At 57.6% G+C, this 24,021-nt stretch overlaps 1 protein-coding gene across 7 annotated transcripts in view; it reads right to left on the bottom strand.

Moving 5' to 3' along the window:
• GSN (gelsolin) overlaps positions 1-24,021 on the bottom strand; it is a 58,228-nt gene that overhangs the window by 10,617 nt on the left and 23,590 nt on the right. For 3 of the 7 annotated variants that reach the window (XM_070056233.1, XM_070056248.1, XM_070056254.1), the window contains 9 exons: positions 15,451-15,521; positions 13,943-14,147; positions 13,006-13,160; positions 7,463-7,624; positions 5,838-5,987; positions 4,371-4,460; positions 2,425-2,557; positions 978-1,066; positions 662-877 (listed from right to left, as the gene is read on the bottom strand). In XM_070056233.1, coding sequence (XP_069912334.1) covers positions 662-877; positions 978-1,066; positions 2,425-2,557; positions 4,371-4,460; positions 5,838-5,987; positions 7,463-7,624; positions 13,006-13,160; positions 13,943-14,147; positions 15,451-15,474 — 1,224 coding nt within the window. In that variant the 5' untranslated portion in view covers positions 15,475-15,521. Of the gene's footprint in view, positions 1-661; positions 878-977; positions 1,067-2,424; positions 2,558-4,370; positions 4,461-5,059; positions 5,092-5,837; positions 5,988-7,462; positions 7,625-13,005; positions 13,161-13,942; positions 14,148-15,450; positions 15,522-15,571; positions 15,742-24,021 lie in introns of those variants that run through there. The other 4 variants (XM_070056239.1, XM_002720499.5, XM_008273374.4 and 1 more) reach the window with 4 other exon arrangements.

Raw genomic sequence — 24,021 nt, 5'->3', positions numbered from 1 at the left:
TCCCGAGTGGTGCTTTAGCTACTGGGCCAATTGCCCACGCCTTGTCCAAGCCCATTTCCACAGTGACTTTCCAGAGCACGGAACTGAGGCTGTCATGTGTCTGCGTTAGAAACATGAAGAAACTCTAGGAGTACTCACTGGTTACAGGAGCAAGTCGGCACCCTTGGAACCGGCACTCAAGGTCCCTCCCCAAGGATACACTCAGCACCAGTCTCTGGGGACAGCTCCTTCCTCCCCAAACCCAGTCCGTCCTGTCTGGAATGCCCACTGCGCTCCACTCTTCCCCCAGGGCAGAAACTCCCACCCCTCCTCTGACACCCAAGCCCAGAGTCCCTGTCCCTGTGAGGGCTGCCCCGGCCACCCCACCCCCGGCCTCTCTGTGTTCTCATGTCTCCCAGGCTCCCTCCCACCTCCACCTGCACAGGTCTGAGCAGGGCACTGTGGCTGGGGTCACCTCCCCTCCCTGAGACCAGGCAATTGGCTCAGGGCCTGGAACGCGGCAGGTGCACAGGACACACTGGTTATAAAAACTGAGTACACAAAGGGAGTTCACCCTAACTCACAGAGCAACATTTTCTGGGAAGCAAGAGGCAGGCAGGGACCCCAGGTGCCGGCTAGAAAACCCGGATACACCCAGCTCAAGGCTCCACGGCCACAGTACCTGTTTCTGTCCTGTGCCGTCATCATCCATGCCGTGCTGGGCGGCCATGGCGGTGGAGGTGTGCAGGGTGGCCGCGTCGAAGGGCACCCGCTCCACGTGGGCGATGTGGCTGGAGAGGTACGCCAGGCCCGGGCCGTCTGTCTGGTCTGGGTCTCGCCAGTTCTTGAAGAACTGCTTGAACAGCGGCGTCTCCCCGCCATCAGGGAGGACCGAGACCTGGGATGTGCAGGGGAGGAGCAGGGTGTGGTGGAGCCTCAGATACCCAGCGCACAGGGAGTGGGGACAGCGGCCCCCCGGCCGTCCCTCCCGGCCCTACCTGGGTCTGCTTGGGGTAGTTCATCTTGGAGATGAAGTCGGAGGCCGTTTTGAGGGCCGCCTTCCTCTCCTCCATGTTGGCCTGCTTGCCTGTCAGCAGCCAGGGAAGGCGAGAGAAGGTTAGGAGCCTGGGATCCTGCTGCACCGAATGCCCCCTGACCAGGCAAAGGGGCAGCCAAACCTCCCTCCCTGCTTTTGTTTAAACTGTGGACAGCCAAGGCCAGAGTCAGGGCGGAACACTCCCAGAGCGTGGATTTTGTGCTCAGAACTGCATCATCGGGCCTGGGTATCTGCAGGTTCCACAGCTGTGGATTCAACTAAACTCAGATTAAAAAAAAAAAAAAAATACTCGGGAAAAATTTTTTTTAAAAAACCTCAAATTCCAGAAGGTTCCAGAAAGTTCCAAAAAGCAAAACTGTAATTTGCCACACGCTACCTAGTACAATGAATGCTCATGAATGAAGTGTTGTACGAGCAGTGTGTTAGGAATTACAGGTAATCCAGGTGACTTAAGGTTTGCTGGAGCCCACAGGTTTACACAGCATTTTATGCAATGGACTTGAACATCCATGGGGCTTGGTATCTCGTGAGGTTCCTGTAAACAACCCCTGTGAATATCGAGGGACGACTATAAAAAGATTGTTTTATGTAACCCACATGACAGCTCTATGTGAGAAAAGTCGTTATTAGCTTGTTCCCACAGACACAAGGAAGCCAGGCTAAGAGACGTGACGGCGGCGCCCCAGCGAGCGAGACGGCTGCGATTCAGACTCTGCCCCAGTGCACACCCAGGCTCCCTCCACAGCGAGGGCTCCTCCCACTCCCCGCTCTGGAGTTTGTCCCAGCCCTGAGCAGCTGCCAGTGCCAGGAGAGCTCCGGGTCAGCTAGCGGCAGGCCTCAGGCCCCAGGCCAGCTGGCCCAGGCGGCCACAGCAGTGAGAGCGGCCGGTGCACAGGCTCACTCTGCATCCCCTTCCCTGGGGCAGTCTGACAGCGTGGGGGGGGGGACATCGTGGGTCCTCTCAGGGCATCCCAGAAACACCTGGGCAGCCTCTCCCTGTGCCTTAGACATCCCTCAAGGAGTTCCACGGGCTTGGAGATGGCTCTTGCAATCAGAAACCAGATCCCGTTCTCATCTCAGCAGCTTAAACGCCGCCCTACAATCAGCAAACCTGGCTGACTGACTTCCTCCACTGCAGCCCATGAAATGCATTTGACCACATGCTCAGGAAACATGCATTTTAGCCCAAGAGGGCATCTGAGGCCCAGAGAGGGTGAGTAAAGCACCCACCATCACACAGCAAGTCCATCGCAAAGCCAGGGCATGAGCCCCAGACGCCTGATTCCCACACATCACAGCCTCCTCCTCCCTCCCGGGACCGGGTCCTGAAAGCTGCAGAAGATCCCTCCCAGGGTCCTCCAGGCCGGCTGGGGCCCTGCCCCCTGTACCTTTCCAGACATAGATTTTCCCATCACTGCCGTGGTCCAGAATGAAGCAGTCCTCTGACTTCAGGGCCCCCTGGGCGAAGGGATTCTCATCAGCAACGAGGGAGACGGACATGGTGCCTGCGCCATTGGAGACCTAAGGGCAGAGGGAGACGGAGCCAGACGGGTGAGTGCCTGCAGCCGCCCCCGGCCCACCAGCACCTGGGCCTGCACGCTGCAGTCACACCCGGGCTTTTGCTCTCAAACGCTGATGCAGGTTTAGGCCTCCTTCTTCCTTCTTCCTTTTTTTTTAATTTTTTAAAAGATTTATTTATTTGAAAGGTGGAGTTTTTTGAAAGGAGAAAGCAGAGGGAGACCCAAATGGTCACAAAAGCCAGGGCTGGGCCAGACTCAAGCCAGGAGCCAGGGGCTTCTTCTGGGTCTCCCAAGTGGGTACAGGGGCCCCAGCACTTGGGCCCTCCTCAGCTGCTTTCCCAGGAGCATCAGCAGGGAGCTGGATCGGAAGTGGAGCAGCCAGGACTCAAACCAGCACTTATTTGGGATGCCACGCCACAGGCCATGTCTTAACCCCACGTGCCACCACACCGGCTCCTCCTTCTCTGTTTTTTCAGACCACACCTGCCGGCCTGCACTCAGATGAAACATGGAAACTGCGGGGGAAGGGAAGGCCCAGGAAAAGGCAGGAATGTGGGTGGCAGGACCGTGGGTGGCAGAGGAGTTTGCTGGATGGACATTCAACCTCTCGGTAAGAAGTGGAATAAAAGTAAACAAAGGGCCGGCGCTGTGGCACCACGGGTTAAAGCCCTGGCCTGCAGTGCCAGCGTCCCATATGGGTGTCGGTTCTAGTCCCGGCTGCTTCTTTTCCCATCCAGCTCTCTGCTACGGCCTGAGAAAGCAGTGGAAGATGGCCCAACTCCTTGGGCCCCTGCACCCCTGTGGGAGACCCAGAAGAAGCTCCTAGCTTCGGACTGGCACAGCTCCGGCCGTTGCAGCCATCTGGGGAGTGAACCAGCGGATGGAGGGCCATTCTCTCTGTCTCTACCTTTCTCTATAACTCTTTCAAATAAATAAAAACAAATCTTAAAAAAAAAAAAAGTAAACAGAGCCAGGGTCCAGCGTTGTGGCACAGCAGGTTAACTCGCTGCCTGCTGTACCTACATCCCATATGGGAGCACAAGTTCAAGTCCCGGCTGTTCCACTTCTGACCCAGCTCCCTGTTATTGCAGATGGAAAAGCAGCAGCAGACGGCCCAAGGAGATCCAGATGGAGCTCCTGGCGCCTGTCTTCACCTGGCCCAGACTTGGCTGTTACAGCCATCTGGGTAGTGAGCCAGTGGATGGAAGATCTCTCTCTCTCTCTCTCACTCTCGATCTCTCTCTCTCTCTCTCCTCTCTCTGTTGCTCTGCATTTCAAATAAATTTTTAAAAACTTATTTTAAAAAAGAACTAAACGCAACGTGGTATCCCAGATTGGAACTTCAGGTGGGGAAGCTGGAATAAATTCTACAGCTTAGTTACTAGTATTGAACCAATACGTGCTTCTCAGTTTTGCCAAATGTACGTGGTTAAGACGTCAAGGAGAGGCCGGGTAAAGGGTGGATGGGAGCTCTCTATACTGTCTGTGCCATTTTTCCATGAATCTAAGAATCATTCCAAAACAGAAAGCCCACCAGACTCAGAGATGCTTTCCCATCTAGTCTCCCTGGGGACTCCCACCCCCGGTCAGCGGCAGGAGGCTCGGCTGTGTCTGGACTCCCCTGCACTCTTACTCTCTGCGCAGGGAGTCCTTGAGCATCCACTAGAGACGTGAGAAAGCAGAACCCCCACCCCCACCCCCCGGCCAGAGCGAGGCTTTGCTCAAGGTCCCAGGGCAGTGGCGCTGGCGGCGGCCGGGTCTCCTGGCCTCCCTGTCCTGACCCCGTGTCCAGGGCCAGTGCGCCCGGGGCTCACCTTGTACAGCTTGGCCAGCTTGCGGTTGGCTGCGTCCTCCTTGGCTGTGTCATCAGTGCCTTCGGGCAGAGCAGGCCTGGGGCCCAGAAGCTGCAGGACAGGGAAAGATGGAGAGACAGGATGGCCACGGTGGACTGGACTCCCTCCCACGAGGGCTCCCTGGGTTCCGCCTCCGCCTCCTAATAATTGCCCTCTGCTTCCAAAAACTGGAACTTGATGCCCCCAGGCGAGCAGGAGCAGAGCCCATGGTCTCCTCCTTTACCCGATGAGCCTTGCCTCCACCAATAGATCCTCAAGGGAATCCTTCATGCAGGTGACTAAATGGGCCACCAACTACCAAGAGCGGTTGGGAGAGAGAAGAGGCAGCTCAGTCTTGGCTGTCTCTTTCTGAGCTGGCTCCAGCACCACACTGGACCCAGGGGACACTGGGAGTTCCTCGTCAGCACCCTCAGAGGACAGGGCCCTCCCTGCTGAAGGATGGGACCCACCCACATCCCAGCATGCACCGGGTTTGGGGATTGCGGGAGTTCTGGGAGCTGCCAGGAGGCTGATCCTTCCCACTCCCTAAAGCATGGAGGTTTCCAGGAAAGACAGAGTCTTAAGGGGTCGGAGGGCTTACTTCTTCCTCCAATTGCCTCCTGGGTGGGCGGCAGTCATGAGCAACCTGTCCTCCTGCTCACCCTGGGGACCTGGAGCATGCCCTTGGGCTAGGAGCCTTCCTCAGTCTGTCCCCATGCCCACCCCGCCCTGCACCCGGGGTACCTGGAGCCCTCCTCCCTCTGTCCCCATGCCCACCCCGCCCTGCACCCGGGGTACCTGGAGCCCTCCTCCCTCTGACCCCATGCCCACCCCGCCCTGCACCCGGGGTACCTGGAGCCCTCCTCCCTCTGACCCCATGCCCACCCCGCCCTGCACCCGGGGTACCTGGAGCCCTCCTCCCTCTGTCCCCACGCCCACCCCGCCCTGCACCCCGGGTACCTGGAGCCCTCCTCCCTCTGTCCCCACGCCCACCCCGCCCTGCACCCGGGGTACCTGGAGCCCTCCTCCCTCTGTCCCCACGCCCACACCACCCTGCACCCCGGGGTACCTGGAGCCCTCCTCCCTCTGTCCCCATGCCCACACCACCCTGCACCCCGGGGTACCTGGAGCCCTCCTGGCTCTGACCCCACGCCCACCCCGCCCTGCACCCGGGGTACCTGGAGCCCTCCTCCCTCTGTCCCCACGCCCACCCCGCCCTGCACCCGGAGTACCTGGAGCCCTCCTGGCTCTGTCCCCACGCCCACCCCATCCTGCACCCCGGGGCACCTGGAGCCCTCCTCCCTCTGACCCCATGCCCACCCCGCCCTGCACCCAGGGTACCTGGAGCCCTCCTCCCTCTGTCCCCACGCCCACCCCGCCCTGCACCCAGGGTACCTGGAGCCCTCCTCCCTCTGACCCCACGCCCACCCCGCCCTGCACCCGGGGTACCTGGAGCATGCCCTCAGGCTCGGAGCCCTCCTCCGACACGTGCACTTGGGCCCGGCCACTGCGCTCATTGTCCCGGATGCCCTTGGACACCTGCGTGGCTTTCAGTCGTTCAAACTTGTTGCTTTTGGAACCACACCACTGATAGATGTCCTGTAAGACAGAGACTCAGGAAGTCAGCGCCCCAGGCTTCACACGAGGACACAGCAAGCGGGAGATGGTGGGGTGCGCACAAGCTCACCTTGTCCTGTGCTTGCCCGGGTGAGGGCTGGCAGAGGACACACACGTGAATCATGCAAGCACATGCACACCAGGGCATGTGGGTGCGTGTCTGGGCACACCCGCCTTTCTACAGGTGCAACTACATCTAGGTTGCACACCTGCGGATAGGAAAGTAAGCTGGTATACTCGCTTGGGAAAACCACCTGGGCAACAGCTACTAAACCTCAGTAAACCTAGACCCTATGACCCACAACCCTATTCCAAGGGCAACTCATCTGTTTATCAACAGACCTCTGTGAGAATGTTCACAGTAGCAACGCATGTCATCCCAAGTGCCTATCGATGACACAGAGGGTCAACACCCGCACAAATGAATCTTAGGTAGCAAGGAGAACGAACAGTCTCCATCAGGCACAATAATAGCATGAGCCTCACGGGCGTGTAGCTGCCACATGCGGTCAGGGGTGGAAGAACAGCTCCCATGAACATAAAGTTCAGAAACAGGCAAAACTAATCCATGCTCATGAAAGAGTCCAGGATGACACCTGCCCTGGGCGGGCGAAGGCATGAGACGAGGGCAGCAGAGGCCTCCTGGGGGTCCGGGCTGCTCTGTCTCCCCGCCCAGTGTCACACAGCTGTGTTCACTGCGTGAGACCCACAGAGCTGTTCTCCCAGGATGCACACACTTTTCTGTGTGCTTTCATACTAGCAGCGTGCACTACATCAGTACAGCCTGGTTTGTAAGGCACTTTCCCAAGCTGTACGCCCGTGAAGTCTGAGGTTCGGGGTGGAATGTCCAGCCATGTCCACCAGCAGGCTTGCACTCGCATGGATCTAGGGGACAAGCATATACGAAGCATCACACGTTTCTACAAGGTGGGCCTGGGTGTTGCCATAGACAATGTGCATGTGTGGCAACATGTGACTACATGTGTGACACACATATGTGGCTCCTTGAATGACACACGCAAGTCTACATGTCTGGGCATTCAGTAGGATGCCCGTGTCCAGGTTTGGTGGTGGGCAAGAGCTTACGGTTCTGCCCACATCTGCCATGCACTTACCAATGTGTGGCTCCGTGGACAAAGGTACTCAACACGCACGTATGAACAGGGGCTGCTGGGGAGTCTGCATGTCAAGCGCACTGTGTGATGGGTGTACACTCAAGGTCTACACACATGTGCATGATGGGCTGGAGCGCCCACGCATGGGAGTCTCTGCACACCAGACACGCGGGACATGGGTCTCTGTGGCACACACAATTCCCGGGGGCCAGCTGGTCCCCTGGCTTTCCCTCCTGGGGTCTATGCGTCTGTTCACATGGCTGTATCCACCTCCCCAGAGTGAGGCCTGGCCAGGCCACAAGCACCTGAGTGGCCCCCAGGAAAGAGCTGGGCAGAACTCACATTGCCCAGGTCCAGGATGAAGCAGTCGCCATTGTTGAAGCTGTCCCAGGACACTGGCACTTCGGTGGCCCGGACCACGCGCCGCCCTTTGACCTGGAGGAGTCTCTGCACCACCACCTCGTTGGGGACCACGTGCTTGAACCCCGACGCCACACCGCCTTTCTGCGGGGCCAAGGAGACGGCGTTAGTGCAGGGGAGAGCGGAGAAGGCGCCGGGAGGGGGCGCCATTGAGGCGGCCTGTGGAGCGGCGGCACGCCAGCAACAGGGAAGTCGGTCAGCACAGGACTTGCTTGAGGCTGGGGCATTTCAGGAAAAGAAGCTGAGGGTCAGAAAAGGTAAGTAATTTGCCCAACACACAGCTAAGAAGCGACAGACTCCTCGCGACTGTGTCTTGCTCCCAGCCCTACGAATCTCACACTCCACTAACTCAGACCCCTGGAGCCCAGAACTGCGAACTTCATTTCCTCAGAACCAGCATTTGCCAAGGAAAAGGTTCCTGACCACGTGTAGGGAGAGCTCCTTACTCCCTCCCCACCCCCACGGCACCCATACACTTTCCAGGATGCACACTGCACCATGAGGAAGGCTCCGGCACTTCCTACGGTGAGTGCGCCTGCCTCCTTCGGTTTCTCATGGCAGCACTGTGTGCTGGGCACTGTGCACACATGGCCTGGGACAGCGTCATCACTATTCCCATTTCACAGATGAGAAAAGCAGAGTCCACACGTGAAGGCAACAGCCCACGCTGTAGATGGAGGTACCGGGATTCAAACCCAGGTGTGTCTGAATCTGTACAACCTATGTTCTTTCGCCAACATCAGGTTTTCTTAGAGCCACTGTCTCAGTGGGTCACCCAGGATGGGAAGCGCCGTGGCTCACTAGGCTAATCCTCCGCCTTGTGGCGCCGGCACACCAGGTTATAGTCCCGGTCGGGGCGCCGGATTCTGTCCCGGTTGCCCCTCTTCCAGGCCAGCTCTCTGCTGTGGCCAGGGAGTGCAGTGGAGGATGGCCCAAGTGCTTGGGCCCTGTACCCCATGGGAGACCAGGCTAAGTACCTGGTTCCTGCCATCGGATCAGCGCGGTGCGCCGGCTGCAGCGCACCAGCTGTGGCGGCCATTGGAGGGTGAACCAACGGCAAAGGAAGACCTTTCTCTCTGTCTCTCTCTCTCACTGTCCACTCTGCTTTTGGACTAACAGCAAGGTGTTTTCCTTTTGCGAGTAGCTGCAGCGCCGCCTGGTGTTCCTTCTTGGAATTACCACAGGGCCCAGCAAATGCTCCCTTGGGCTCAACAGGGTGAGGCAGAAGGCTCACAGGCGGACTCCCCACCCTCCTGCCCTGCTTCCAGGGCCCTTTCAAGGACACTGGGGGCTGGCCACTCTTCATGAATGACCTCGGCGGGGGGGGGGGGAGGGCAGGACCTGGGGTCGTGGTTTCTGCTCCAGACTTGGCCGCCCACAACTCAGTGACAAGACAGCAACCTTCCCAGCATCAGGGAGGAGTGAGCTGGGGTTCTAGGCTGGGGGATGAGGTCAGGGCACTGGAGGCACCGATGCTGGGGGTCAGCGGACAAAGCAAAGGAAGTGCGGAGAGACTGGGAGGCTCAGAGATGGAACAGGGAGGGAGAGCGCGAAGCTCACGGTGGCCCCCACAGCCTGAGCTCCAGCAGGGGCTCCAGCCGGGGCTACACACCTGCCTTACCAGCAAGCAATGCAGTTGTCACTCTGCGAAGCCCAGGAGGGTGGGACTCACTGGCCCCCTCCACAGGCAAGGACGCAGAGGTTCAAAGGCTCAGCCCTGCGCCAGGGCCCCCAGCTGGTGGGCGGTGGAGGTGGGCTTTTCCCCCAGCTCCTCCCTTCCAGGGAGGGGCTGCATCCATCTTGCCGGCCAGGTCCTGAGGGTGTGTGGGCAGCCCCAGCCTGGGGACACTGGGAGTGGATCCGACCAGCTCCCCCAGAGGGTGCCAGGAGGGCCCCGCCCATGTCCACCGATACCTCAGAGACAAGGAAATGGGGGAACCCAGCTCTTGATACACTGCTATCTGGCTTGTTCAAGCGTGCCTTTCATTTCTGTTACTTAAAAACAGAAAATCTTTCTACAGAGAAAAGTTTTGCTCTAGTTCACAAATCTTGGTTCTCAGAAATTTACTGTATATTAAATTATAAAATAAAGTAACATTTGATTTCTAATGATTGTGGCCAGGAGGATCCTAATTAGGAAATTGGACTTGGAAAAATTAGTAACAAAAAAAAGAAAAGTAAACGCAAATTCTTAGCAGACATCTGTGGATAACCAAAAGCAAGGGGCAGGATTTTTTTTTTTTTTTTTTTAGATCTTTTCCTATTTTTTACTATAGTTCCCAGGATGGACTGCTGCTTCTTACAGTTTAAGTCATTAGGTGAGAAAGACTGGCATCAAATTATTTGAACAAAATTCAATAGAACATATTGTGTAAAAAGCCATTTTCCAAATTAAGGTGATGATATATCATACAGAGAGATAAAGAGAAATTAACCACCATTTGGTATGCAAGGGACTTGAAAAGCTTTATGAAAAAAATAAAATTAAAACATGGTTTGTTTCATTGCAAAAAACTGGGAAATGCATGCTACAACAAAAAGTCCCGCAGAATGTATATTATGAAAAAACTATGCATGGTTTTCCTTTTTTTTGCACCAAAATAAGCTTATTTCTAAATTTCACTTTCCATGAACTTCTTGAAATACTCTCACGTTCTGAAGCCTACACTTCTTTAACGTTTGACATTTTACAATGAGCTCGTCTTGTGCCTGCAGTGAAAACAGCTGTGGGAGGGAAGGACCACAGAGATCCGGGGAGAACAATGCTGCGCTGCTGATAATCCAAGGAAACCGTGTTGAAGGGGGCCTGTCCCCTCCGCCCCTCTCAATTCCTTTTCTGAGAAGGACGTGGAAGGTTCCAACCGCTTCCAGTGGGTTTCCCGTTGTGTTCTTAGGGTCAGGGACTCTGTCCAGCCCAGATTCCCTCAGAACACAGGGTCTTAAAGAACCCAGCCCCAGGGGGGTCTCCAGGGCTTTGGCTGAGCCTGGGGGAGCTCAAGGGACTGGGAATGGGCTTGCAGTGTGGTCGCAGAACAAGAGGGGCCAGGCCTTTGTGGGCGCTCCCCCCCCCCCCCCCCCCCCCCGCTTCTCACACTCCCAGGACAGAATTGGCTCTGAGGAAGAGGCTTTCATGGGAACAAGTCTTGCATAACAAGCCCTGCTCCTCCGCGATGTATAATTGATGAGGGCGCCAGGCCAAGAACCTCGGCCGGGCCAAGTGCGGGGGCGGCCTGAGGACGTGGGGTCGGCGGTAAACAGGCCGGGCCTCGGACCTCACAGTTCCACCGGGGCCGGTGCCTTTCAGGACTGAGGCGCCAAATCTGGGCCTGGGCTGCGACCCCACCCTCCAGAGCGTTCCTCAGAGTATGGTCAAGAACATTCCAGAAAATCACCAGTAGCGGGCTGGAGGGGAAGAGACGGTTTGCTAAACACACAGATCCTGAGCAGCCTCCCAGCTAGGACTGGAGACTGGGGAACCCTGGACAGTCCACTCCAGTTCCATGTGACCTTGGAGAAGTTGCTTTGCACCTCTGTGCTCTGGGTCTCTCGTGTATAAAGCGGCGCTCACACTATCAACCACCCACAGGGTCAAATGTGTGGCGTGAGTAAAGCACTCGAAGTAGCACCTTCTGCCGGCTGCATGGACCTGGGCATGCAGACCACAGCTGTGGGCCTCAACCTCCCCATCTGTGATACGGGAATATGACCACCCACCCTAAAGGCCACGGGAGAATTAGGTGAGATTCTGTGGCAACAGGTGTCACCCAGGGGAGCCTGTGGCCAGGGTGCCTGGTAAAGCTGTCCTGGTGTGTATGGGCATTCTCATATCTGCCTCCACGTTAGCTTGCGAGGCTAAGCCCCTAAGAAACAGGTGACAGAGGCAAGACAGCTGAGCAAGCATCTGCCCACCCATCCAAACCCTGAGCCCTGCAGAGAGCGGCTGCCACCCTGGGCTTGCACCTGCCTCCTCCTCCAGACTTCTCCACCCAGGCGCCCCAGCCCCCAGCCCAGGGCCTGAGCACGTGCGGGCAACCTGGGCCACTTCCTGGTCCCATGCCTTGTTACATCCCCTCCCCAGTGGAGTGGAGCGCTGAGGCCTGGGCGGGCCGTGGGGCTCATGTGAGGCGGCCTCTACACTCCAGGTGCAGTGCCTGCCCCAGCACAGCAGTGGTCGGCTTGCCGCTGGGATAGGGGCTTGCCCACGGCTTACTGAACCAAGGAGGCACGGGCAACGTGAGCTCAAGTGCCCAGAGGTATAGAACGCCCCTGAACCCCAATCTCTCCTCCTCATCAAATGCTCTCCCACGCCCTGTTTCAGAGACCACAAAAAAACCAGGTCCTTCTTTCTCCCTCTCCAGGTCCCGAGGCCCAGCGGGGGCTGCAGGAATTGCGCAGAGCTGCACAGCTCCACCGGTGCTCAGGGCGAGGGCAAAGCGGCTGAGAGAGGGCTGGGCAGAATCCAAGAATCCAGTCCAGCCCCGCCCAGCCCGGGCGGCCATTCCCAGGACACACCCTGCCCTTGGCTGAGTGTCACTGGCACTGTCCCATCAGTCCCAGCTGCCTCACACAGGCCGACAGGGTGACTGCCCCATAGCCACAGGGGACCTTGTGAGGCCCAGACTTCTCCAGGGCCACACAGCACCGAGCTTGAACTTGACCCCAGAACCCTGGTTGTGAAAGGCACGTTCAGTTGATGGAAAGATGCTGGGAGTCAGGAGGTCTGGCACCAGCCCGCTGTGCAGCCCTGGAGCAGTTGCTTAACCTGTCTGAGCCTAAGTCGCCCATCCTCCCCAGAAAAGCGAGAGATTTGGAACCTAACAGTGAGGCCCATCTGGTTGTGACAGCTTGGGGTCCCCCCCGCATCCTGACCAGCCCTTCCAAGGAGCCAAGCCCAGGCAAGGCATTTCTCAGCTGCCCCTCATCGAATCCTCTCCCCAGCCCTGTAGGGCAGGTACAACCAGCTCTCAGGGAACTGCAGAGGAACAGGAGGCCTGAGGAAGTCACCTGGCTCACGGCAGCCCCGCGGGTTTTGGGACACAGCCGGCTGGGACTCCCAGCTTGGCTCTGCTCAGCCCCCGCCGGCTGGGAGTCTGGGGAAGGAGCTCCATCTGGTCCAGACTCTTAAGAGTTTAAGTTCGAGGTCGATCCTTGATGTGACAAAGATTGCCCTATCAAATACCTAACCCAGGGCCCTAGGAATGAAGGGGTATCAGGAGACGAGGTGGGGTAGGAGGACCACCTGAGGGAGCCACAGGGAGTTTTCTGCTCCTGACTCTAATGTGAGGAGCCACGAGCTCAGAGAAGTGTGATGTGTCCAAGGTCACACAGCTCGGAAAGGCCCAGGATTCAAACCCCAAAGCTGACCTCTGACCTCTGCAATCACCCCACATGGCTGAAAGACAGGTGCACCTGAGTGAGCCCTGCTGTCAGCGCACCCATCCCCAGCAAAGTAGGGGCCCACGCACCTTGTACTTGAGGCCGGACTTGAAGTAGCCAAGGAAGGTGGCCGACTCGAAGCCCTGGGTCTCACGGTGCTGCACAGCCCGGCCGTTCAGGTAGTCATCCAGCTGCACGGTGAAGATGGCGGCCGCCCCACTCTCGTCCTGGCTGCACTCGTTGCCTAGGCGACGCAGGGCAGCATGAGCCAGGCTTCCTGAAAGGGGTCCCGGCACCCCCCATCCCACCCAGGGAGGAAGCTCCAGCACTGCCCTGGGCTAGCTGGGAAAGCCCAGCAAGCCCCTGCCTCTTGTGAGCCTCGGTTAACCCCTCCATATAATGGGTACAGGGGAGGGAGGAAGTGTACCTGGACCCCATTTTTCTCTAAGGGTCATCCTAGCTCTGATACATTGCTCTGCACTCCTGTTCAGCTCTCCTGAGCACGAACTCAAGTATGGATTAGGAAACTGAGGCTCGGCCAGGTGACAGGGCTCAAAGCACCCCACAGCAGAGCCCCTGACTCTGAAGGACAAACTTGGGGGTGACGGGAGCCACGGAGGGGTCTGCTTGATGATAATCAGGGGCGAGCTTTTGGCACAGCAATTAAGATGCCAGTTGGGAGGCCCACACGCCATAGCAGAGTGCTGAGTTCAAGTCCTGGCTCTGCTTCTGGCTCTAGCTTCCTGCTACCGTGCACCCTGGGAGGCAGCAGTGATGCCTCGGGTACTCGGGGGCCTATCAACCATGTGGGAGACCCGGATGGAGTTCCGTGCTCCTGGCTGCAGCCTGGCCCAGTCCCAGCCGTTGTGGACATCTGGAGAATGAACCAACTGATAGACAAGCTCTTTGTCTGTCTCTGGGTGTCTCTCTCTGCCTTCCACATTAAGTAAAAAGCAGCAAGCTCCAGACCACAGCCAGCTGCCCTGCCAGGGGCTGGGCAGGGGCTGGATGGGTGGGCAGCCTCACCCAGCCAGTAGTGGAGGTCGTACTGCAGGTTCCCATTGCGTAGCTGCACCGTCTTCAGGATGACGTAGGCATCGCCCATGAAGAAGTCTCCATAGAGGTTGGGCGGCACAGGCACCAGGTCGAACTTCTCCACGCGCCAGATCTGCAGGCCAGGCTGCTTCCCTGCCTTGAGGAACTCGGGGTGTTCCACCACCATGCTGCTGGGCTGGAGAGAGACAGGCAGTGCCTGAGCAGGGGCCCGCGGCTCGGCTCGGCAGGGACAGACCCCGGGCGCGAGGGAGGCTGGTTCCAGCACCAAGAGCGTCCGACTTGAGCCACTGCTCTTTCCACACCCGAGGGGAGTCTGCCTCCTAGGAGCCTCTGTCCTGGTGAGCTAGCGAACAGGGCCAGTGGTTCGGCTCCAGACCCTGTGCCTTGCAAGCTCCTGGCCCTCCCACTCAGCTCCCGGGGGACAGGACAGAGGGATCTACCTCCCTCTCCCTCCCCTTGGTACTGTCACTGGCCATGTTAACTGAGGTGCAGGCAGGAGCAGGGACTGTGACAGGGACCCCAAGCCAGGTGACAGCAGAGCAAGGACTTCTCCACGCTCCGGGCTGTTGGGTAGCCCCCCGCCCCAAATGGCAATGGTAAACCCAAGGGTCCCCAGGGGCTTAGCTTGCTCCCTTCCAGCACCCTCCACGGCTCTTAAGATTAAAGGGCTCTCAGAGTGCTCCTTATCCACCCCTACTGTGCAAATAGGCACACAGAGGCCCAAAGAGGGGAGGGGACAGCTCAACGTCTGCAGCCTGTGTGCCTCTGTCCCACGTGGGACAATTTCCTGTGCCCCCTCCATCCCCTTCACACCCCCCAGGAAGGGTCTGAACGGCTGAGCCCAAGTGGCCTCCTGCGCTGTCTGCCTCCTCCCTCCTGCCCCCCAACACCCCACCCCCAAATTCCATTTTTTGACATCCCCCCGGGGGTCTGCAGGAGCCTGCTGAAGGCGAGGTACCCAAGGAAGGGCAGAGGCTGTGAGACATGCAGGGTGGGGAGGGGGGGCTAGAGACGGCGGCCGGCGGGGTTAGGCAGGAGCTGGGGGTGGCAGTCAGCAGGCATGGGTCACCTCGGCCGGGGAGATCTGGGGGCAACAAAACGTGAGAAGTGAGAGGAATGAGACAGAGAGAGGCACTCAGGCAGGGGGTGGAACAGCACTGGGAGAGGAGAAACTCAACAGAGCAAGGGAGACTGCAGGGAGGTGAGAACCTGTGATGGTCCAAAGGACACATAAGACAGAGGGAGATGCCGGGGAGGGCGGGAGCCATCAGAGGAGGGGGAGATGGAAGAAGACAGGCAGTGGGAAGGAGACCTTAGGCAAGGAAAGGAGAAATCAGGTGGCAGAGATGGGTAAGAAATCAGAAGGTGGGAGGGAGGAGAATTCCGGCCAAGGTGAGGTTAGCCTTCGCGTAGGGACGCAGCCAGGGCCCCCAGGCTCCCGCCCTCCGCCGAGCCCTGGAGCAGCAAGAGATACTTACAAAGCAACAAAACAGTTTTTCCATTCTAGACCTGAATTACTCCCCTTTTCCTAGCGCTGTATCTGCAAGAACTTACAATAGAGAGTTACTCCGGGAGCCCCGGGCCCCCCGGGGCACTCACCCGCGCCTGGGGCGTCCGTGCCGGAGCCACCCTCTGCGATGCGGTGGCCGCGAGGGCCGGCGGCGACAGGGCGCACAGCGCCAGGACCAGCGCGCCGAGCAGCGCGCGCGCGGAGCGGTGCGGAGCCATGGCGGCGGCGACAGCAGAGGACCCGCAGCCCCGGCCCTGGGATCGCAGCCCTTAAGTAGCCGCCCGCCCATCCCGCCCAAGCCCGGACCGCCCCGCAGGGAGGGCGCGGGGCAGGGCTGGGCCCCCAGCGGGCCCCCGGGGCGGGGATCTGTCAGGGATCTTGGAGACATCTGGGTTCCCACTGAATCCGACCCGACTGGGCGCGGCCGCCCCTGCACCCCAGCTGCGGGGCGGAAACTTAGCACAGAGCTTGGCATACAGCAGATGCTAACTAAGTGCATGCTAAATGGGCACACCAAGGAATTGTGGGGAGCACAGCTCAGTCTTTTTCTCCCGAGTGACCTCAGCAAGCCCTCTTCCTGCTCTGCTCCTGGTATTTCCAGCAGAAAGCTGACATCGAAGGAACACATAGCAAACCGACACACCAGGACATCCTTTACAGAGTGTGTGCTGCTGACAGCCCATTTCATAGAGGGGCAGACTGAGAGTGCAGTGGGTAAGCAACTTGCTTACAAGCAGTGCTGTCACAATGTGACTGGGTCTGGGGCTGGGTAGAACCAGTCCCGGGCAGCCTGCCAGGGCCACCAGCTGGGGCAGCCGTGCCAGGAGAGGCAGGCAGGGCTCAGAGAGGGGCGGGCCAGACTCTGAAGCCCTGGGATTGCTGGTTCTACTTTACTCAAGGTGGCCTTTCTTTCCTGCTTTTCAAAAACATTTTTGTTTTTTTAAATAAACGTTGAAACATTTTTGTTTTTTTCTTCTGAGCAAAACATAAGGTCCCAACTTTGTACAACGCTGCCCCTCCCCAGGGGCACCGGCCTCCCCATCTGCCTCCTAAGCAGGCAGGGCTCGCCTTCTCGTGTCCAGATAACAGGCCCTCATGCTTCTAGAAGGGTTTTATCCATTTTAGGCACCCTCTACGGAGCCCTCCTGGGGAAGCCAGGATTGTGTCTCTTCTCCCCTTCCCCTCACCGCTAGAGGCATGGTCACTGGGTTAGGACACACATACACACCACTGGAGGCATGGTCACTGGGTTAGGACACACACACACACACACACACACACACACACTCATACTAGAGGCACACTGGCTTAGGAGAAGCACCCTTCCGGCTCCCCTTGGTGTATTTCCCAGTTCCCCCCATCCCACTCCCCACCCCTCGGCCAGACCCACCTGCTCCCAATCTAAGTGTTCTTTGCATTCCAAATAGTCCCCTCCCTCCTGCAACCTGGTGCGGTGACAGGAAACAGAAAGAGACGGTTGGAGACCTGGGATGGGTACCCACCTCCGCTGTACCTAAGTTTCTTTCTTTCTGCAGGTCTCGTCTACTAAATGCGCATAAATGGGGACCAAGGATTAAATCGGCCTGGATGGCCTGGCTGCGAGGCTGGTGGGAGCTCCTCTCCCTGCACCGCACACACAGCCCGGTCACCCACCCCGGCTCCTCCTGGAGCCCAGCTTCCTACTAATCAGGCTGGAGTTGGCCTCCTCCCACCACAGCTGCCTCCCACCAACACGCAGGGTAGGAAAACGCTAAGGGAACACACAGCGAGAAGACAATCCGGGCTGCGGGGATTTTAAGAGAGCTGAGTGGAGAAAGCGACCCGTGACCTGGGCCTTGAAGGGCAGGAAGAACAGAGACTGAACAGCAAGGGTGTCTTTGTGGAGGGAACAGCGTGGGCAAAAGGCAGGCAAAGAGGCCCCGTCCAGGGAGCAGGAGGGGTCCGGTGCACGACAGAGAGGAGGTGAGGCCGCCCAGGGTGGCAGCTGTGTCTACACCGCAGAGTCTTGCAGAATCTGAGTGCCATCCCAGGGGACGAGGGAGCCCCCAAGGGAGGGTTGAGCTCTCGGGGCTCTGAGTCCTGGAACAGTACACCCCTGGGTGCCACCGTGCTTAAATCCAGACAGCTCCTCCTCCCCCACTGCCATCTGCAGCATGATTAGAAACCCCATAGCTCTCGATGGCACCGAGTGGCTGCTTCACGTCCCTGCAGAGCGAGCTGACGCTCCAAAGTCAAAGCACACAAAGCAACAACAGTTCCATTTCCTACAGAATGACTCAACGGCGAACACAAAACTGTACGTGTAAGGGTGTTCACTGGATCATTGTCTGAAGACAACTGGAAGGAACCCAAACGTCCTGGTTAAATACATTATGGAGTCGCCACACAATGGATCACTATGCAGTTGTGAAAAAAGAATGAGCTGGACCAGACTGTGCCGGGCACACAGTAGGCACTCAATCAGCAGGGAGCGATCTCCAGGTGCAAGAAGCAAACGGCACAGCAGAGACTAGAGTCTGGCTCCTCTCCTCCTTTGCAAGAGACATGCATTTCTGCATACGCCCTTACAAAGTCAAAGAATGTGAACGCCGAACTATTAAGGTGTTGTGCTGTGAAGGAACGTGGGGGAGGATTTTAGTCACTGCCATAGCTGCCCGGCTTTGTAAGAGCTCTGTCTGCCCGGCTTTGTAAGAGCTCTGTAATCGGCACTAGGAAATGTTTAGGGTGATGGAAATGTCCTAGCAGTGGACTGGGGTAATGATTACACAACTGACTCAATCTACTATTGATTACAGAACTGTATACTTAACACTGGGGGAATTGTTATGGTGTGTAAAATTATATCTCAGCGTATGTGCTTAAAATTAAGAGGGAAATAAAAAAAAACACCCAACCACAGGGTGAGCGTTTAGCGTAGCAGTTAAGAAGCGACTTTAGATACCCGAGTCCCACGTCGGAGTTTCTGGGTGCTGATGCCCAGCTCTGGCTCCTGACTCTGGCTGTCTATGCAGACCCTGGGAGGCATCAGCAGTGACGGCTCACATAACTGGGTTCCTGCCACCCACATAAGAGATTCGTATTGAGTTTCTGGCTCCCAGATTTGGCCCAGCCCAGTACTGTCTATTGAGAGCATTTGAGTGAATCAGTAAAGGGAGTGTTCTCGTTGGCTCTCTCTGCCTCTCCAAAACACACACGGATACACACAGAATTGTAGGGTTTGAAACTGTTTACAAATACATATCCAATAGGGTTTTTTTTTTTAATTTATTTAACATCAACCCAGAAACAATGTTTTAAACTAGACTTAAGGTGACACCTGCTCATTAGACAGTCTGGAAAATCCAAACAAGTAGCAAGCCGTTTCCTGGTTCTCCTTGCCCCGCAGAGTGACCCCCGGCCAGCAGCAGGCCCAGCTGAGCAGCCGCTTCCGGGCCGTGCGGCCCCAGCCTGCTCAGTTGGTGATTAATAGAGGGCTGCTGCGGCGTGGCCTTGGCCCCAGGGGTGACTGACCACCAGTCCAGGGTCACTGGCCACAGGTTAATGATTGCAAAGGCCCTGCACCTTGCCTGCCCCGCAGCTCTGAAGCCTGGGCCCTTGGCACTGGAGGGCTGGTGAACCCAGAGCCCAGAGCCCAGAAGTGCCCGGTTACAGGGCATCCGCTTTGGAGACTTAGACAGGAGCAACACTGTCTGACTCTGTACTCTGCCTGGAAGAGGAGGAATATGTCCAGGGGACTGGGGGAAATCAAATGCAAGAGAAAAGACCCCTCAGTGGGGAGGAAAAGGCCCGCAGGCAGGGCTGGCCCTGCCGCTGACTTCTTGGGAGACATTGGTCAAGTCCCTGCCCCTCTCCAGGCCTCAGCATTTCCAAATGCAAAAGACAGGCCAGGCCACAGTGCCCTGACTCCAAGCCTCATTCCTGGCCCAAAGCATCCCCGGATCCTGGCTGTGCGATGAGCGTCCCTGAGCCTCAGGGTTCTCATTCAGAAAATGGGGGCATTGGACTAGGTCACCTCCACAAGCCCTTCTCAGACTGCCCAGGACCCGTGACCTGCACCCTCACGTCCAGGCCCAGCAGGGGGAACTGTGACTTGGAGAGGGTCAGTCACTTGCTCAGGGTCACTCAGCATTGCAGAGACTTAGACACAAGTCGGTGGGCTGCAGAGCACAAGGTCTGTCCCGGCACCACCAACCCTGCAGCTGCTAAACCAGTCACACCCCAGCTCAGCCGGCAGCCAGGGGTCTCCAGGGCAGCTGTGCCACCACGCCTCTCAGACACCTGCTGGGAGGACCCCCAGGCGGCGACCCCCGTGTGAACAGAGACCACAGCGCCCCACACTCTGTGCCACGCAGCACTCAGGTCTGGCCCAGTTTCTTTCTTGTGTTGAAGTTTTATTCTGTTCATTTATTTGAAAGGCAGGGAGACATACAGAGATCTCACATCCACGGGGTCGCTCCCCGAACGCCCACAATAGCCAGGGCTGGGCCAGGACAAAGCTGAGAGCCGGCAAGTCCGTCTGGATCTCCCATGTGGGTGGCAGGGACTCAACTACTTGAGCCATGACCTGCCCCTCCCAGGCAGCTGGAATTAGGAGCAGCTCCAGGACTGGAATGCAGGCATTCAGCCATGGGATCCATCCTAACCACTGTGCCAAACACCCGTCCCTGGCACAGTGGCTTTGGGTGAGAACAATGCAGCTCACCACCAACTGGCTACAGGAGGTCGTTTGAGTCCCTCGGAGGTCCATGGACCATTGACAGCCTCCCCGCGCCCTGCCCAGAGCAGTGCACACAGTAGGCGGCTTCTCGGCGTCTACAACAGGATGGGGCCTGAGAGCCCATGGCACCCTAGCCAACTCCTCCCTCCCCCTAGTTGGAGCCAGGACCCCACACAGGCCCAGTCTCCTGCCCTCTGTGATGGCAGGTGGTCTCTGCATCCCTGTGGGCCTCGCAGGACAGCAGCCGAAGCCCAGAGGAGCTGGCCTCAGGCTCACCTCTGCCCACAGCCACAAGGCACAAAGGCGTGGGCCGGGCCGGGAAGCCACTGTCCTGTTCTCTTCCCCGCCCGGCACTGCCCCTCTGCGCCTCTCAGCGCTTGCTGGCTTCTCAGCTCTTCGCTGTTCCCTGGGATCTCCCGGGAACGCCCGCCCCTGTGGCCTGGGATTTGGGATGGAAAACAGGGAAGCCAGTTATGAAACCCACATCAAACTGGACAGGACCTGGACAAGCTCTGTGGACTTGAAGGAACACAGCTTTGGGAATCTGGCAACTTAGCTCCTGTGACTAAGGCCTGTTTCCACATCGATGAAAGGAAAAGCATGGTTCCTCGTCCAGGGAGCAGCGAGGAGGCCAGGATCTCACTCACAAAGTTGCTGTCTTCCTTCCTGGTTTCTTTGTGTAGAGGCTTATGTCCAGCATGGTGCTGTGTGACCTGGAGCAAGTTACTGTCCCTCTCTGAACCTCAGATCACTCTTCCATAAATAGAGATGGGGTGCCCAGCTGTAGGACCACTGCGGGGATAGGAATGAGTTTGTGGAGTGCACTGCACAGAGCAGGACATTTTACCAGCAGTGGTCACCCGTCTGTCCTGTCCTTTACAGACAATGGCGCCAAGAACAAGGGCAGGGCTTGTCAGAGCCACAGCACTAGTGGCTGGCACAGCAGATCCAGAACTCTGCTCTCTCCATAACTGTGCCATAGCCAAAGCCTGGGTCTCCACGACATGCCAGAGCTCCCTGTCAGAGCCAGCTGGGGCCCTGCCTTGGCCAGGCCATTCCGGGTGTGGACAGCTGTCTGGGAGATGGCCAGTGGGGCTTGGCTCCAGTCACTTCCAGGAGGCCAATAATCCCAGGGCCTGAAGCCACTGGCTTCTCCCCAGCTTCCGGAGCCAACCCCACCTCGTGCTGAGAGCCAGGACAGGACATTTGGAAATGGCCTGGCCCTACCACTTCCTGACCCCATGCCCTGGAAGCAGCCAGACTTAGCCATGATGTGAGCCTGGGGCTCCTCTTGCCAGGGTCATTTGAGCAGTCTGTCCACCCTTCCTGGGGAAGGAAGCTGGCCCTCGGAAGCTTGGAGGCCAGTGGCTGGCGCTGCACAGAGCTATAAACATCCCCTGTCCTCCAGCAGCCTGCAACCCACACCTGGGGGAGCCCAGGCCCAACACAGTGAGCACAGGACAGAGAGTCCTGGCTGCACACACTGTGACTGCACACACGGTGACTGCGGGGACACAGCGGTCTCAGAAGTGGCGGGAGGAGCCCCCAAGGCGGCTTCCTGCTCCCCAGGGAAGGCTGTCCCCCAGGAGGGGAAAGAAGAGCAAAGGGAGCAACCTTGTGGGGGATGGCGTGGGCGGGGCTCCCACCAGAAGTCACTACTACTTCCTTGCTGTGGGACTCTGAGCAAGTCCCTTGAGCTCTCGGAGCCCCAGCGTCCCCACCTGGGGACCGCTGTGAGGATTTAATAAGGGAAAAGGTGTCTGGGGCTCAGTGCTTCGCACAGGTAAGCACGTATAAAGGAAGCCGCTGCCATTATCGGCAGATTCAGGGCCCAGCGGTTAAAGGTGCCCACGTCCCACATTAGGGTGCCTGGGTTACACTTCTGGCTCCGGATCCCCACTCCAGCTTCCTACTAATGCACACCCTGGGAGGCAGCACCAAATGGCTCAAGTGGGTGGGTTCCTGCTACCCACACGGGAGACCTGGATTGAGTTCCAGATTCCTAGCTTCAACTCGGCCCAGGTGTTGCATGCAAGCATTTGGACAGTGGACCAGTGAATGGGAAATAGATCTCTCTCTCTCTCTCTCTCCTCTCTGCCTTTCAAGTACATATATTCTTTAAGAAGGAGCTTAGGGTGGTATATTTTATGCTAAGTGTAGTTTGCACAATAAAATAATTGGGGGGAAATGCTAGTTTCCCTCCCGGCATCCTGAGAGATGATGAGCTGCCCAGAGTTAGTCCAGCCAAAAGGACCCAGGTGACCGTGGACTTGCCCATCTCTAGGACTCCTCAGGCTCTCTGACTCAACGATGCTGAAAGACATGGCAAAAGGTCAACAGTTTGTGCATCTGGCCAAGGTCCTGTCCTCCCTGCCTGGGGATCAGGCACCTGCTGGGAGGACCCCCAGGCGGCGACCCCCGTGTGAACAGAGACCACAGCGCCCCACACTCTGTGCCACGCAGCACTCAGGTCTGGCCCAGTTTCTTTCTTGTGTTGAAGTTTTATTCGGTTCATTTATTTGAAAGGCAGGGAGACATACAGAGATCTCACATCCACGGGGTCGCTCCCCGAACGCCCACAATAGCCAGGGCTGGGCCAGGACAAAGCTGGGTTCCACTCGGGATGGTGGAAGCTGCCAGGCCAATCATCATCCCAATGGGAACAACGCTGCAGGCCATCCGAAGATGGTGCCACGTCTCTCCTACTGCAGGCGCCCACATAGCCCTTCTCGGTCCCCTGGCCTCTCACAGCCAACCACAGCCACGCTGCCCTCTGTGCTGGCAGGAAGCGTGAGCCCGGGCTCTGGATGCCAGTTTGCATCCTGTAGGCAGAACTCCCCCAAGAAGGACACCAGGGGCACAAGTGCAGGGAAGGGGCAGAGACAGCAGAATCCAGGAGCGTGTGCTGAATCCCCCTGAACTTGAGATACCAAGAGCGACCCAGAAGGCAAAGGGAGGTAACCTTCTGACCAAGGCAATACATGGCAATGTCCAGGGATGAATCGGGACAGAGCCCAAATCCACACCGCCCGTGAACTTGGAGCAGTGGCTCCTTCTGCAGACGCAGTTGCCCTCTCTGTAGAGTAAGCTGACAACTCCTACCATGCCTTTGGTTGAAGGAGCTTCTAACACTGTGTTTGGCACACAGCAGGTGTAACCATAGCATCCAAAGGTGAAACCCTCAGCATGAGCCCAGCTCTTATGCACATATAACCCCCGGCCCCAGCACCCGCCCTTGACCTCGACCTCTGTCTTCACATCCAAAGCAAGGGAGAGCTGGGGGGTTACAGCCAAGCCCGGAGACCTGGGGTAGAGGCTGTGCCAGGGGTGGAAAGCGCCTCAGGAGAGGGCCCCAAGCCCCCTACCAAGGGCCAGCCTTGCTCCTTACCATAACTCCCCCTCCTCTCTGCCCCACCCAAAAGAAGGAGGGCTCAGGATGCCAGGCCTTCCAATCACAGGCTGGGTGACGTGAGGCACAAGGCTCAACCTCTCTGAGCGTCAGCTTCCTCACGCCGGGTCTCTCCCAGGCTTGCCAGAACCTGTTCCCAGTAAAACCTGGTTCCAGAAAAACTCCAGCGGGCAGATGTAGGGCAGAGGGTACTAAGCAGCATAAAGAAACCTTGAGTTCTAGTGTCCGGTGTGAGGACCACTTACAGCTAATTAGGCTGTCCTGTATTTAGGGGACTGCTAATTTACATTTTAGCCACTCTGGCCATGAAAACCATAAAGGGGGGGGGTAGCCATGTGAGATGATGAATATGTTAATTTGCTTCACTACAGAAATACTGTTTATTATCTATATGTATCTCATAACAGCATGTT

Source organism: Oryctolagus cuniculus, chromosome 1 (genome assembly GCF_964237555.1).
Source record: "Oryctolagus cuniculus chromosome 1, mOryCun1.1, whole genome shotgun sequence".
NCBI lineage: Eukaryota > Metazoa > Chordata > Mammalia > Lagomorpha > Leporidae > Oryctolagus > Oryctolagus cuniculus.
The sequence above is the reverse complement of the archived record's forward strand: the minus strand, read 5'-3'. Positions and strand labels throughout refer to the sequence as shown.